Here is a 13,560-nt window from a genome sequence, read left to right as displayed (position 1 = left end):
GTCGCGACCTCAGGTCACCGAGTTCCCTCAATCTAAAGATGGCGGCTTCGGCTGCGAGGGGCGCTATGGCTCTGCGGGCGAGTGCTGTCCGGCCGGTAGCTTTTGTCAGAAGAATTCCCTGGACAGCCGCTTCGAGTGAGTGATGGAGACGTAGCAGCAGGACGGGACTTTGAGGTCCCAGCGATCCTCAAGGGCTCTGCTTTCTGCTGGGCACATCAGTCAGCGTGGTGGCTGGATTAGAAGGCTGGGTTTGCATTGTGTTCACCAATGAGCAGAAATTTTGTTTGCAATTAATCGTTTAGAGATGTCCCTTGAGCTTTTGGGGCATGTATTTACGATGTTTTTCAGGGTAATTTGATGGAAAGGCTATTACTCGGAAACTTTAAGATTTACTGTTTAGAAGGAATATTTTGATTGCGTCGTGGGGGATGAATTAAAAAATGGCAAGATTGGAGGCGAGGAGACGAATTAAAAGGCAATTTCAGTAATTTGGTTCAAAGATGAGGACCTGAACTAGATCCATTTACGTTAACAATACGAAATCGACAGCTCTTCGTGATGGCTTGATAGGCGGTAGAGCATTGAATGAGGGCAAGGAAGGGATGACTTCCAGGTCTTTAGCGTTGGTGAAGTTTGTGGTTAGAATGTAGGAGAAGCAGGTCGAAAGGAGATGAGTAAAGTTTAAATGCGTTGTTTGAAAAACCTGTAAGGTCTTAGTCAGGCACTTGGACAGAGGAGGTTGTGTATCACTGATTGAGAATTGTGCTCAGAAGCCATACAGCTCCGGCTGGAACTGCATCCTGGCCGTGTAATAGTTGTGTAACCTGACTAACGAAGGTAATTTGGGTAAAGGGCTCACCACTGTGCTTCAATTTCATCATCTATAAAATGGAGTCCATAAAACCTTCTTCATAAGATTGTTGATTGGATTAAGTGAGTTTATGTGTAAACTGCTTAGGCTTGTGCTAGATACAGAGTAAGTACTAAATAATTGAGTTGTTTTAATGACTACTAAAATTGAAGCTCATGGAAAAGGTATAGGCTGGAGATAGAGGGTTGGGAGTAATCAGTACTGAAATCTCTCACGAACATTGGTTTTTGTCAGCTGCTCTTTTGAGGTAAGGTTTTTACCTTTGGTAAGCAGTTTTACAATTTGCATTTTTACGATTTAAAATTTGACATTTGCTTATGGTCACTTGTATAGATAACCCGTGCATCAGGTCAGTTCCCTTAAACAGTAGAACAGGGGTTATGCTTCTCTTAGATTTTGTGACCTAGGTTTGATAGTAGGATGGGAGGTAGATCAGTTTGTGTCCCGCCTTGTCAGTATGTTAGGGGTAAAGACCAAGCCCAGTAAAATGTCTTGCTTAGGCCCTGTGAAACTGTGGAAAGGGTTTCTTCAGTATCTTGCAAATGTAAGATTCCAGATCATAATGGGCTGATTTAAAACCCTCCGAGTGAGTCTGTATAACATTCAGCTTTGAAACAGTCTCATTCAGGTCATTCATTCAGCAAATATTCAAGGAGTGTCTATTATGTGGTAGGCATTGTTCCCGGTGCTTGTAGCTGTTTTTTCATAAAAATTGTAGATAATTTGGGGAAAGGGTTACCTTCCAGAGCTAGTTTGTTTTGAAAGTGAATGTTTTCTAAAACTTTAATACCTGGTTTAAAACGTGTATTTAACACTATTTTGTTTATCCTGCGGTAACATGTTCTGTGAGATTCTGATCTTGCCAACTGGCTTAGCCCGCTGTTAGAGCTCTTAATAAATTTAGTCCCTGTGAGTTGTTGAAGGATTACTGGGTGTTTTTTCATTTAGCAAATATTTCCCGACTGTGGATCAACCACTGTGGACATAGTGGACTTAACACTCAGGAGCTTACACTGTAGTGGTAGAGGCTGAGGAGACTTACAAACAACAAATGTAGGCAGTTGTTGAACCAATGAGGTTAAATGAACTGGGGGAAATAAGCAAATAATATGAATACAAATCAGATGGTACAAGCACTGTAGTTCAGGAGAGAAAAAGATCGTATTTTTTGGTCTTTAACATTATCCACTGTTCATCTTTGAGCCCTCATAGGGCTACTACTGTATGTTGTCTTGTATTGCAGAAGAAGCCCCCAAAAATATTCAGTGGATGTATTTGGCCTGGGTCTTGGAGGATAGGTACAGTTTAGGCAGGAGGAGATAGGATTACTGACGTGTCAAGGAGAAAGAATGACATGCAAATATGGGAATCTACAGGATGCGTACACAGAATTTCATTTGCTGTACAGCAATGGGAAATAAGGCAGGAAGAGTAGGTAGGATCAACTCAACAAATTTTAGAAAACCAACTATTTAACTTAGTGTAAACTTTTAATTATGAAAGGCAAGTAAATTGAGATTTTCTTTGGAAATCTCTGTATTGTAATTGTCGTTTATGTGATCTTCTCATGGGGATTATAATCCACGCACCTAGTACAGTACCTGGTATGATGAAGACACTCAATATTTGCTGGGGATGAATACTAGTGTCAACTCAGCAATTTATCGTTACATTACGTTACATTACAGCTTCATAGTGCATACCTTAGCTGCCTCCTAAATCTTAAGGCTTCAGGAAATGCCAAGTAGCTCCTGTTCACAAGAAGTTCGGGGGTTCCAGGACACCTTTTTCTTTCTATCTACAATCTAGGATGGAGGATACAAAATGCATTAACTACTTTTAATGTTTTCTCTTCCTATACAGGTGAGCTGAGAGAACACTTTGCACAATTTGGCCATGTACGAAAGTGCACTGTACCTTTTGTGAGTTATGGTTTTGTTTTGTTTTTTTTGTCAAAGCATATCAGCTTACTTGTATGTCTAATGGAGTGAAGCTGTTCATTCTTTGTTGATAAAATTTGAGTGATTCTGATTATAAAGTAAAAAACCCCACTTATCCTAGTCCAGCCGGTTTGGCTCAGTGATCGGAGTGTCGGCCCTTGGACCGAATGGTCTTGGGTTCCACGTACCTTGGTTGCAGGCTCGGTGCTCTGGTTGGGGCACTTCCAGGAGGCAAGCAATTGATGTCTCTGTCTCTCTTTTCCTCTCCTTCCACTCTCTGAAAAGCAATGGAAAAAAATACCCTCGGGTGAGGATTAAACCCCCCCCCAAAACCTTATCCTAGGCATTTGTGCTAGTTTTTTATTGTTGCATAACAAATTACCACAAACTTAGTGGTTCAAAATGTGTATGATCGCTGTTTCTATAAATCAGGATTCTGGGCACAGCCTAGCTGGGTCCTCTGCTCAGGGTCTGCATAGCTGCAATCAGTGTGTCAGCTGGGGCTTTGGTCTCATTAGAGGCTCAACTAGAGGAGATTGATTTCCAAGCTCCTACAGGTTTTTGGCAGTTGTCTGTCGTCTTTCAACTATAGGACTGAGATATCTTTCTTGCTGGCTTTCAGCTGGAGGTTGCTCTCAGATCCTAGGGACTACCTGCAGTTTCTTGTTATCTGGCTTCTCCGTAGGCTATTTCCCAGCATGACAGCTTGCTTCCTCAAAGTCAGCAGGGGAGTTTCTCCAGTCTGCTAAGACAGTCTTATAACATAGTCATGGAAGTGACACCCCATCACGGTTGCCATCTAACCTGATCAAGCAAGCAGTGTCCCATCATTTGCCATATATTCTTTTGGTTAGAAGAATGTCACAGGTCTCCTACCAACACACACACACTCAAGGGGAGGGGATTATACAGGGAGTAACGTGGTGGGACACCTGGATATCATGAGGCCATCTTAGAATTCTGCTTACTACAGTATTATATAATAATGACTTGAGATTGTAGAGGATAGTTTATCATAAAACTAGTTGGTGGAGCCCAGCCGGGCGTGGCTCAGCGGTTGAGCATCGACCTAGGATCCAGGAGATTGGAGTTTGATTCCGGGTCAGGGCACATGCCCGGGTTGCGGGCTAGGAAGCCGATCAATGACCCTCTCATCATCGATGTTTCTCTCTCTCCCCCCTTCCTTTCCTCTCTCTGAAATCAATAAAGATTTTTTTAAAAAAAAAAACACAAAAAAAACTCATTGGTGGAGAATATTTTAACTTTTATCCTCATTAAGTTGGGTACTTCTTTTAAAAAGTGTTTTCATATTTATTACCTTTCCTTTCCTTTCTCATGATGGTTTAGAAATCAATTATTGTTTTTAGCAGGGGATAATGGTAGTTGTGGTGATGAGGGTTATTGGTTTCAGAAATTACCAGAAATATAACAGGGTTCTGAAGCTTAAATTTTGTTTCTAGGAGTGAGGAAGTTAGAAACAGGAGAGCACTTCTTTATGTGATCAAAATTTCCCTCGACTATTGCTGTTACTGTGGTTTGTATCTAGAATGGCACAGGAAGCTCATTCTCATATTTTACTTTCCCATCGGCAGCAGAAAAGCAGAACGTTAAGGTTAACATAGGGATTAGGCTTTGGGTAACTAGGAGAGTGAATATGTGTTAAAGCAAGGTTTTTTACATTCTTTGCAATATCTGTTATCCCATTTTGGCAAATGAAAAAGTTGGTAGTTTGATTTGGAGCTTATGGAAACTTTCTCAAGTTCATGATTATTTTCCTAAATTTCCAATTTTTAGGACAGAGAGACTGGCTTTCACAGAGGACTGGGTTGGATCCAATTTTCTTCAGAAGAAGAACTTCAGAATGCACTACAGCAGGACAGTCATGTTATTGATGGAGTAAAGGTAGGTATTTTTCTATATCATATCATGAACTTTCTGCATATCAATTAAATCAATCAGAAGTGTGGAATAAAGGATTTGGAGAGATTTGTTAAAGAATAGTGGTGGTATAGTGCCCAGTTCTAACAGGTCTGGGGAGGGAAGTAAAGGAAGACCCTGTACTGGTTAGCAAGCATATGTAATACCAAGCAGTGGAAACAGCAGTCTTCTTACCAGTTAGGGGTTGAAATCCTGGCTTTTCTACTTACTGTGTGACCTTGGGTCAAACTGATTTACAGTTTTTAATTGAAATTCAGGGAGTATTATGAACAAAGAACATCCTCTTGACTTATTGGTGCTGCCTCCCTAATAAAAAGGCAGTCTTAAGGTGGCAATTTCAGTTTTAATGTTTTTGCAGACATTGCATTTCTTTACAGTGCTTATTTGATTTTTTTCAGGTCCACGTTCAAGCTCAGAAACGAAAAGTTTTGCAAGGGGATCAGACATCTGATGAAGAGAAAGATTTTTGAGACTATTACTGCCTATTAAATAATGGAACAAAGCTGAAAATTTTGTCTAAATGTTTTTATTTGAAACAAATAGGTGCACCAAGCAAGCGCTTACTTTTCCCCACTCCAAATTAAAGCAGAGCACAGAGGGGCAAACATCATTTGGCAGGACAGTTCCAATATGTGAACATCCTTCTACTCGCTGTGGTTGGGGTAACTTTACTCATAAGCAGTCATTCTTACACAAAATGTTAACCCCAAAGTACTAATGTCAAACAAAAGGAAGTGGTCTTAATTTCATGTATGGGGGGCAGTATGTTCTATAAATGCCAAAAGGTGAGAGAAGCACAAACACAACCCACTCTTTAAAAAAAACTAAATAGTTCAAAGTAGAATTTTCCATCCCCCCTTTCTGCTGTAATAAAAAGTAGTGCTGGGGTCTGACACCCAGATTTGGTTTTTATCTGGCCCATTTACAAAGTGTTTGCCCATATGACTTGCATCATTAGGGTTATGGATAATAGTCCATTCACTGTGAAGAGAGGTGTATCTACTCCTTCCTCCTCTTCTTGCCTTCATGCTCATGTTCCTTGGGGCGGCTGCTATCTGAGGGTCTTTTAGAGCCACCGTGCTGTTTGGCTTCTTCCAAAAACTTGTCCAAACCAAAAGGATCTTCCTCAAACTGAACTGGTCCTTCTCGACCTCTTTGCCTACGGTCTGAACCAGAAAACTCCTTATCGGGAACAAATCTAGGGAAAAAGAGAAAGGACTGTATTATAAACTACTTTGTTTTCACCGGTGCAAACACTGAAACTGAGCTATTTGCTTGGTACCTGTTGTTCTTTATTCTGGCTTCTAGGTCATCACCATACATGTCCTTATCCAGATTTTTACTGGGCCTGTAAATATTCTGGGCCATATCTTTACCACCTCTCCAGGCTTGATCATAAACATTGTAAATTTCATCTTCTCCACCTGCAAAACCACTGTCCATACCCTGTGGAAAAATAGAGGACATTAAAAATATACATATTATTCATTAAAAGTTGAATCTGACTACATTCATGTGAAGAGTACATTCATGTGAATCTGACTACATTTATAGCTCACATTTTCAACAATCTGAACTCAAAGATCTTCATAAAAAAACAAAGTCCATAAACTTGTTCATATCACCTTCTGGTCTTAGATTAAATACTCATTAACAAGTCTGACGACTACTTCAGCATAGTAGTCATATAAGCATGTACTTGACCATTTCAATTCATATAGACACAGTGGCAAGATGATAAAAGAACTGTAAAACTGATGCCATTTTGAGTAATAATATACCCCTTAACTGCCTATCATTATAACATCAGAAAATAGGGCTCTTAATGAAAATCTTAAATCAACAACAAACTTGTTTCATATATTTAGAAAATTTTTTCATCACAACATTTAAGTGATTTAAGCCTACCCTTGTAAAAGGTGACTGTGAAATAGTTACTTATGTGGAACTTTCATGCCTAACCCCCTTTGCTCAGACTGGTAAGATGCCATTGCATAGTGTTTAAGAACACAAGCTTTGGAATCAAGACAGCCCATGTTTGAAATCTGAGTTCCCTTAGTTACTAGCTAAACCTCTATGTGTCACAATTTCCTCATCTTTACAGATAATAGTGTGATCTCCAAGGGTTTCTGTAAGAAGTAAGATAATACAAGCAAAAACTTAGAACAATGCCAGGAACATAAAAAACACCCAGTAACTTATTAACTAGAAGAGCTTACTCAAATGCTACCTTCAGATCTTAAAACTTCCGTCATAATTAACTTTTCCCCCTCTATATCCCAGTAGAATTTATACTTCTATATTCTTACCAGTCTGCCTTGTCTTTATTTATATACATATATCTGTCTTTTCTAGTAGACTTGAGGATTCTTTGAGGGCAAAGGCAAAGGTAGGTTTTTTTTTCATGTTTTGTGGACAGAAAGACACCTTGCTTTTAAAAAATTTTTATTTTTGCGCGGCAGGGCATGGCTCAGTGGTTGAGCATCAACCTAGGACCCAGGAGACGGAGGTTTGATTCCCGGTCAGGGCACATGCCCTGGTTGTGGGCTCAATCCCCGGTCAGGGGTGTGCAGGAGGCAGCCGATCAATGACTCTCTCATCACTGATGTTTCTATCTCCCTCTTCCTCTCTCTCTGAAATCAATAAAGACATTTAAAAAAAAAAATTTTTTTTTTAAATTTTTTACTTAATCCTCACCAGAGGATATGTTTTTGATTTTTAGAGAAAGAGAAAGGAAGAGAGAGGGGGTGGGAGAAGAGAAACACTGATGTGAGAAACACTGATCGGCTGCCACCCATACACACCCCAACCAGGGATCAAACCAGCAACCTTTTGGTGTACAGGACAATATTCCCATCAACTGAGCCACCCGGCCATGACCAGAACCAAGTTTCATAACCTAATTTCTTTCATTTTTCTACTAGTGTCTCAAATTTTGGCCAACAGTAAAAGGTCAAAATCAGAGCTGTTTCATCTTACTTGTCTCTTATAACATGCAACTGCCAATTTTTTCCTGTCATCATGCCAGCATACCTTAGGTTGATCCAAATCTATGATATGTTCATTTTCTTTTTCCTGAGGATTGGTATTCATAGCAACACTTAAGAAAGAAAATGCTTTTTCTACTGTACCTTGGATTGGTTGAACAGCCTTTGGTCATACTGAACTTCATTGGAAGTCCGAGGATTGGGCACACCAAGAGCAATGACCTCACTGATATCTCGATTTTCATTTCTCTGCAGTTTCGACCTGTTTTGAAATACAATGTCACTAGCTGAAAACTCTTTACAGGCAAGATGAATTTCAATTTTAAAAATACAACCAATCTCAGAAGCAAAGGAAATGAGTATGTCCTGTTAATATCTTGTGAACATATATTCCCTGATAACGCATAATCGGCTGGCAGCCCTTACAGCATTTCAGCTAGATGATTATTAGAAGAGGTAGGATTTTATAATTAGGCCCTCCTGTTAGCTGAAAGGAATTGCTAAGAGACTCACTCTTGGCACTGAAGTCTTTAATACAAACAATCACCTTACAATACATGCTGAGATGTGAAGTTGCTCTGGTCTATCTTTGCTATTATAAAATGAGGATGGGGGTTCTGGATACAAATTAGATGTATCACACGAATCATTTTCAATAAGCTAGAATTAGTTTTTTTTACCTAACCACATTTAGTAATTTTATCCTATTAGAATTTTGAGGAAAACACATCAATGACTGGACTACTCATTATGATTTTTGACATTCAGATTAATTCCCTTGCTGTTTCAGTATGTAATGCAATCTACATTGCAATGAAACCATGGTAACTGTCATCATTTATTTTGCTAGAAGCTCAGGTCTTAAAATGATTTCTGTAGACAATCTGATTTTCATCCAATCACAAGTTTACAGCTTTTCTGTTATCAATTTTCATAGCCATTTTATTGGTCCAATTTATGTATAGAGCTATTTTGATTTTTATAGCTTAGGAATTTCAGACCAAAAGTACATTAACTGCACGCTTTCACACTTCATTCCTCCTTCTTCTATACTGTACATTTACCCACAAGTCTAAATTCAGATTTTCTGCTTTTCCATGACTCCACTTATCCACAGAGATGAAATATGCCATTAAACAACAAAGAACACCACCAGCAGGAATCTTCTTTTTCATGTTTAAGATATGAATTGAAAAAATGGATTGTATCAGCTTGTAGTATGATGAGAGCCTTGAAAACTCATTTGGAAAGAAAATGTTTTATATTTGCATTTAACCCTCATTCAGAATTTCAACCTCCCTATTACAGCATTTCCTCAACTTTTCAGCAATTTCAGTCCTCAGCTTTTGGTGAACCACAAACTTCACCAATCCCTACTTTATTCCAGGTTTGTTCTATTCAAGTCTCTATGCATTAAGAGTGCTTTGATTGTATGTCAACTGTATTTTTATTTTACACAAAGTGCTTTGTTAATTTTCCCAATTCGTTTATATAATAGCTCCCCTTTCTGAATTTTAAGTGAAACTACTCATGAGAAGAGGCCGATTTTCACTTCTCACAAAACCTGCTTGTCTCCACAACTATACTTCATAGAGTGCTCTGCATGTAAAAGGATCTCAGTAAAGGTATTGCAGCTTATTTCCTGTCTAGAGGAACAGGCACATAATAAATTTGTCTCACCATTTGGAATTGGAAAAGAACAGACCAGAACAGTCCTATCCATTACCTTCTTTTCACAAACATGATCTGAATTTTCTTTTCTATATTCCCATCATTCTCAATTCTAGCTGACTCTACAAGGCAATGGAAGCAAAGATTACTTCCACAGATAGTCAATTCTTCTTCTAAGACAAGGTAAGTAGTTAAGTGCAAGAAAATAAGTGTTGATTTATTAAGTTACCAAACTAGGGAGAAGTAAAACTGGTATTAATGGACTAAACCTCCTCTCTAAAAGGTTCACAAAGGCCAGTCTTCATAATTCATATTTATCTCAAATACTACCTACCTCTTATCAGGAGCTGCCCTGGAAAGATTCCGGTCATGCTGTCTCTCTTTCCGCCTGTCATGCCGAATTTCATCCCTCTCACGCGCCTCCCCATCCTCTGTGTGGAAAGAGTTGAAAATTACTTCATCACTACATTATCCATTAATATTTTGAACAAGCAAATATAATCTTTAACCTTAGACAATTCCATGAACTTCATTGTCACATTCAGCCCTTTTAACTTTACTTGCAAGTAACTTAAATCCAATAGTATTGGTTTAATTTTTGAATGTGAATTCCAGAATCATGCATGCAGCTTAAGTATTTAGGGGTAAAGTGTACTGATGTTTTTAACTTATTTTGAAATGCATCAAAGTAGTAAGGTGTACTGAAAGATAAAGAGTTGGTAGATACGTGAGAAAGTAAATTTAGCTACATTAATTATTAAAAAGAAATGTTAATTATAGAATCTAGGTGGTGGAGATATGGGTGTTCATTGTACAATTCTTTCCACTTTTCTATGTGTTTAAAAATTTTCATAATAAAGTTTCAAGAAAAATAATTATGTATAAGTTTACCCTTATATATTCAAAGACCACTTGCCCTTGAATAAAGAACCTTTTGCTTGTGGTTCATAGGGGCTGGTTGCATCTTGATCTCTGTGTACTGTGTTTATGTCTATCTTAATTTTCTCTATTCTCTCCATTCTGAAGGTAGTTAAGAGCATAAGCTTTGGAGACACACTATCTAGATCCAGTCTTTCAATAACAGATTGGTAATGTAACCTTGGGTGGGTTACTTAACCACTCTGAGCCTTAGTCTCCTCTATAAAAACAGTGGCAATAATAGCACCACTGCATCTGGTTGCTGCAGGATTATACGAGGTAATTCAAGTAAAGTGCTCAGAGTGGTGCCTGCCATAATAAGTACTTCATAATGTTTGTTTTTAACAATATATGGCAACAGCTTTTTCAAAATTTTAATTCATTTCTCAAGAACAATTCTGCTGTATTTTTCTCTTATCAGTTTAGAGGACTTAGACACAGGGAAGTTTTACTTCTAATTATCTTGAGTGGTTAGGTGTACAACACGCAGGTACTTATATATTGCCTCATTAAGTCATTCATACATGGTCCAAAGAAGTGGATCACTATTTAAAACCCTGGTTACTTTTCTAGAGTTGAACTCCACATTCCTATAACCAATTGCCGGCTTGACACCTACATCTTAAATTTAGCATGTCCATATCTAAACTCCTAATCCTTCCCTCCCAAACCTCTTTATCCTGCAGTCTTCCCAATATTAGTAAATGGCAACTCAATAGTTCCCAATTGCTCAAGTCAAAAGTTCTAGAGTTATGCTTGATTCCTCCTTCTCTCTCACACTTCTACCTAATCCATAAGCAAATTTTGTCAGTTTTATCTCCAAAATACATCCACTATCTGACCATGTTTTCACTACCTCTCATCATCTCTCATCTGAATTATTGCAATAGCCTCCCAATGGTTTCCTTGCCCATTCCACAGCCCTCTAATATATGTCAGATCATGTCCCTCTGCTCAAAACCCTTCAACTGCTTCCCTTCTTACTTGAAGTAAAAGCCATGTCCTTACGTGGCTAAAATCATTTAGACACTACTCTTCATATTTAACCTAACTACTGAAACACATCTCCTACTACTCTCCTTTCTCACTCCAATCCAGCCATATTGGCCTCCCTGCTTTTTCTTGAACACACCATGCACATTCCCAGCTCAGGGCCTATGCACTTGCTATTCCTTCTACCTGGGATAACATCCACATGGCTTACTTCCTTACTTCCTTCAAGTTTTTGTGCTAACGTTACCATCTCAGAAGTGAGGCCTATTGTGACTACCCTCTCCTTCTGGCACTTTTATCGCCCTCCTTTCCTATTTTTTTCCCCAGTGATTGTTACCTTCTAACACACTACACGATTGACTTATTTTTGTCTACATTCCCTAGAATGGTCACTGCTATACCCACCCCTAACCTGTCTAGACGAAAACAACCTTGCATGTAGTAGGTGTTTAATACGAACTGAGTGAATAAAACTGTACTAGTCAAGGATTTATAAATGAAACAAAAACCACCCTTCACAATTTTCTTGAATTAACATTACTCTCCTCACTCTAATGGAATTAACATACCACTGTGGACCACTAAACAAAGCAAGAGAAAAAATATGGGCAGATTGAATGATTAGAGGTATATCAGCCTACAAGATAGAAAAACTCTGGGTTATTTTACCATTTGGGGGAGCTAAATTATTCACTTGAGACTTAATTTCTCTAAGTTTCAAGAAAAATTAAACGAGAAAATCAAGCCTATCACTTGGGTTAACATGCAGTTTTAAAAAATATATGGTTCAGAACTTTAAAAACTTCCAGTGTGATCCCATACTGAAGGTCCACATTTAAATACATACTTTATTTTTTGCTGCTTCAGCTTAATAAGGGAGAAGTTACTCTTTCATTTCTGAAATAGCTACATTTTCTTTCTGAAATAGCTACATTTTCTTTCTTTATACATTTTTATTGTTTTTTGAAAGAAAAGAAGGGAGGGAAAGAGGAAGGGAGGAGAGACAGACAGACAGGCAGGCATTGATAGAGAAATACTGACTGCCTCCTGCATGCCCCCTACTGGGGGTCAAATCTGCAACCCAGGCACATGCCCTGACTGGGAATCGAACCAGGGTGTAGAACAATGCTCAACCGAACCACACCAGCCAGGGCGCAACATTTTCTTTATATGTATGTGCTACTTTTGTAAGCAGTAAAAATTAATAGAGATTTTCTAAAATGAGATATATAGCTTACAAAGTAAATTCAATTCGGTAATGAGAATGCCATACCTTTTTCCACATGGGTTTTGATCCCAGCTCTTCTCTCCCTGGCTTTCTGGGCCATTTCTCTAAGTTTCTCTTCATGTTTCTCTTTTTCTTTCTGAGCCATCTTTCTCTCTACTTGAGCACGCATTTCCACAGCTTCACGAGCCTGTTAGTGAAGTTAGATGTTAAATAAGACACTATCAGGGGATAGATTACAGATATCATCTAACTCCCTGACTAATGTCTGGCTTCAGAAAGCAGTTATACAGAATTCAGATTTGCTATTGCTGATTAAAACAAAGATTCTTGTCCACTAAAAGACAACTTGACTGGAAGACACTGCAAACTTGGATTTTTCACTCTTAGTAGTTGAAACTATAGTTCTCCCCAAATTTTGAAAGTCAGTGCTGCACTAATGCTTTCTTAGAAACAATCTAAAAAATAAAACTAAAGAAGATGCCAATAAAGTAATTTTCAGTATCAACAACATAACAGGAACTGGTTATTTTCTAAATCAATCAAGTCACCTCAAGAGAAAGCCTTAACCTACAAGAGAGAATTTTTATAAGGGTGCTCACTATAATTCAAAAGATACACTTTTCTATGTTATAAACATATGCCATGATGTATGTGAATTTCAAAGTCATATATTAATACCATAATATTAATAGACAGCCAACACCATGAATCCCATTTTCTGTACCCTTCAACTCGTCAAAATGTTTACTTGCCCTTCCCTGCTACTGACCTTTTGGGGGACCATCTACATCTAAAATAGAGAATTATAAAATCTAATAACAGCAGCTGGCCATCTTCACAAAATGGGATCAGGCTAGTAAACCATTATTCTGAAATGTTGTGAGGATGCTGGATCACCAGTAGTGGGGTGTGTATACAAGTCTGTAAAGGCTGGGACCAGATACAAAACTGCAACTAGCACCTGCCATCTCTGGCACTAATACCACAGGTGAGTCTCTCTAGGTACTCAGTACT

The 13,560-nt window shown here is 38.5% G+C and overlaps 2 protein-coding genes across 2 annotated transcripts in view; one reads left to right on the top strand and one right to left on the bottom strand.

The window, feature by feature from the left end:
- Nucleotides 1-10: 10 nt before the first annotated feature.
- SLIRP (SRA stem-loop interacting RNA binding protein) lies at nucleotides 11-5,259 on the top strand. Its single transcript, XM_016220193.2, has 4 exons — nucleotides 11-135; nucleotides 2,735-2,793; nucleotides 4,606-4,713; nucleotides 5,148-5,259. The coding sequence occupies exons 1-4, from the start codon at nucleotides 39-41 to the stop codon at nucleotides 5,217-5,219; spliced, it is 336 nt and encodes a 111-aa protein (XP_016075679.1). The 5' UTR covers nucleotides 11-38; the 3' UTR covers nucleotides 5,220-5,259.
- The window catches only part of SNW1 (SNW domain containing 1), a 29,920-nt gene continuing 21,619 nt past the window's right edge, over nucleotides 5,260-13,560 (bottom strand). The window contains exons 10-14 of the mRNA XM_016220181.2: nucleotides 12,592-12,733; nucleotides 9,742-9,838; nucleotides 7,881-7,998; nucleotides 6,032-6,195; nucleotides 5,260-5,947 (exon numbers count right to left, since the gene is read on the bottom strand). Coding sequence (XP_016075667.1) covers nucleotides 5,749-5,947; nucleotides 6,032-6,195; nucleotides 7,881-7,998; nucleotides 9,742-9,838; nucleotides 12,592-12,733 — 720 coding nt within the window. The 3' untranslated portion in view covers nucleotides 5,260-5,748. The remainder of the gene's footprint in view (nucleotides 5,948-6,031; nucleotides 6,196-7,880; nucleotides 7,999-9,741; nucleotides 9,839-12,591; nucleotides 12,734-13,560) is intronic.

Source organism: Miniopterus natalensis, chromosome 1, assembly GCF_054644295.1.
Source record: "Miniopterus natalensis isolate mMinNat1 chromosome 1, mMinNat1.hap1, whole genome shotgun sequence".
NCBI lineage: Eukaryota > Metazoa > Chordata > Mammalia > Chiroptera > Miniopteridae > Miniopterus > Miniopterus natalensis.
The sequence above is the reverse complement of the archived record's forward strand: the minus strand, read 5'-3'. Positions and strand labels throughout refer to the sequence as shown.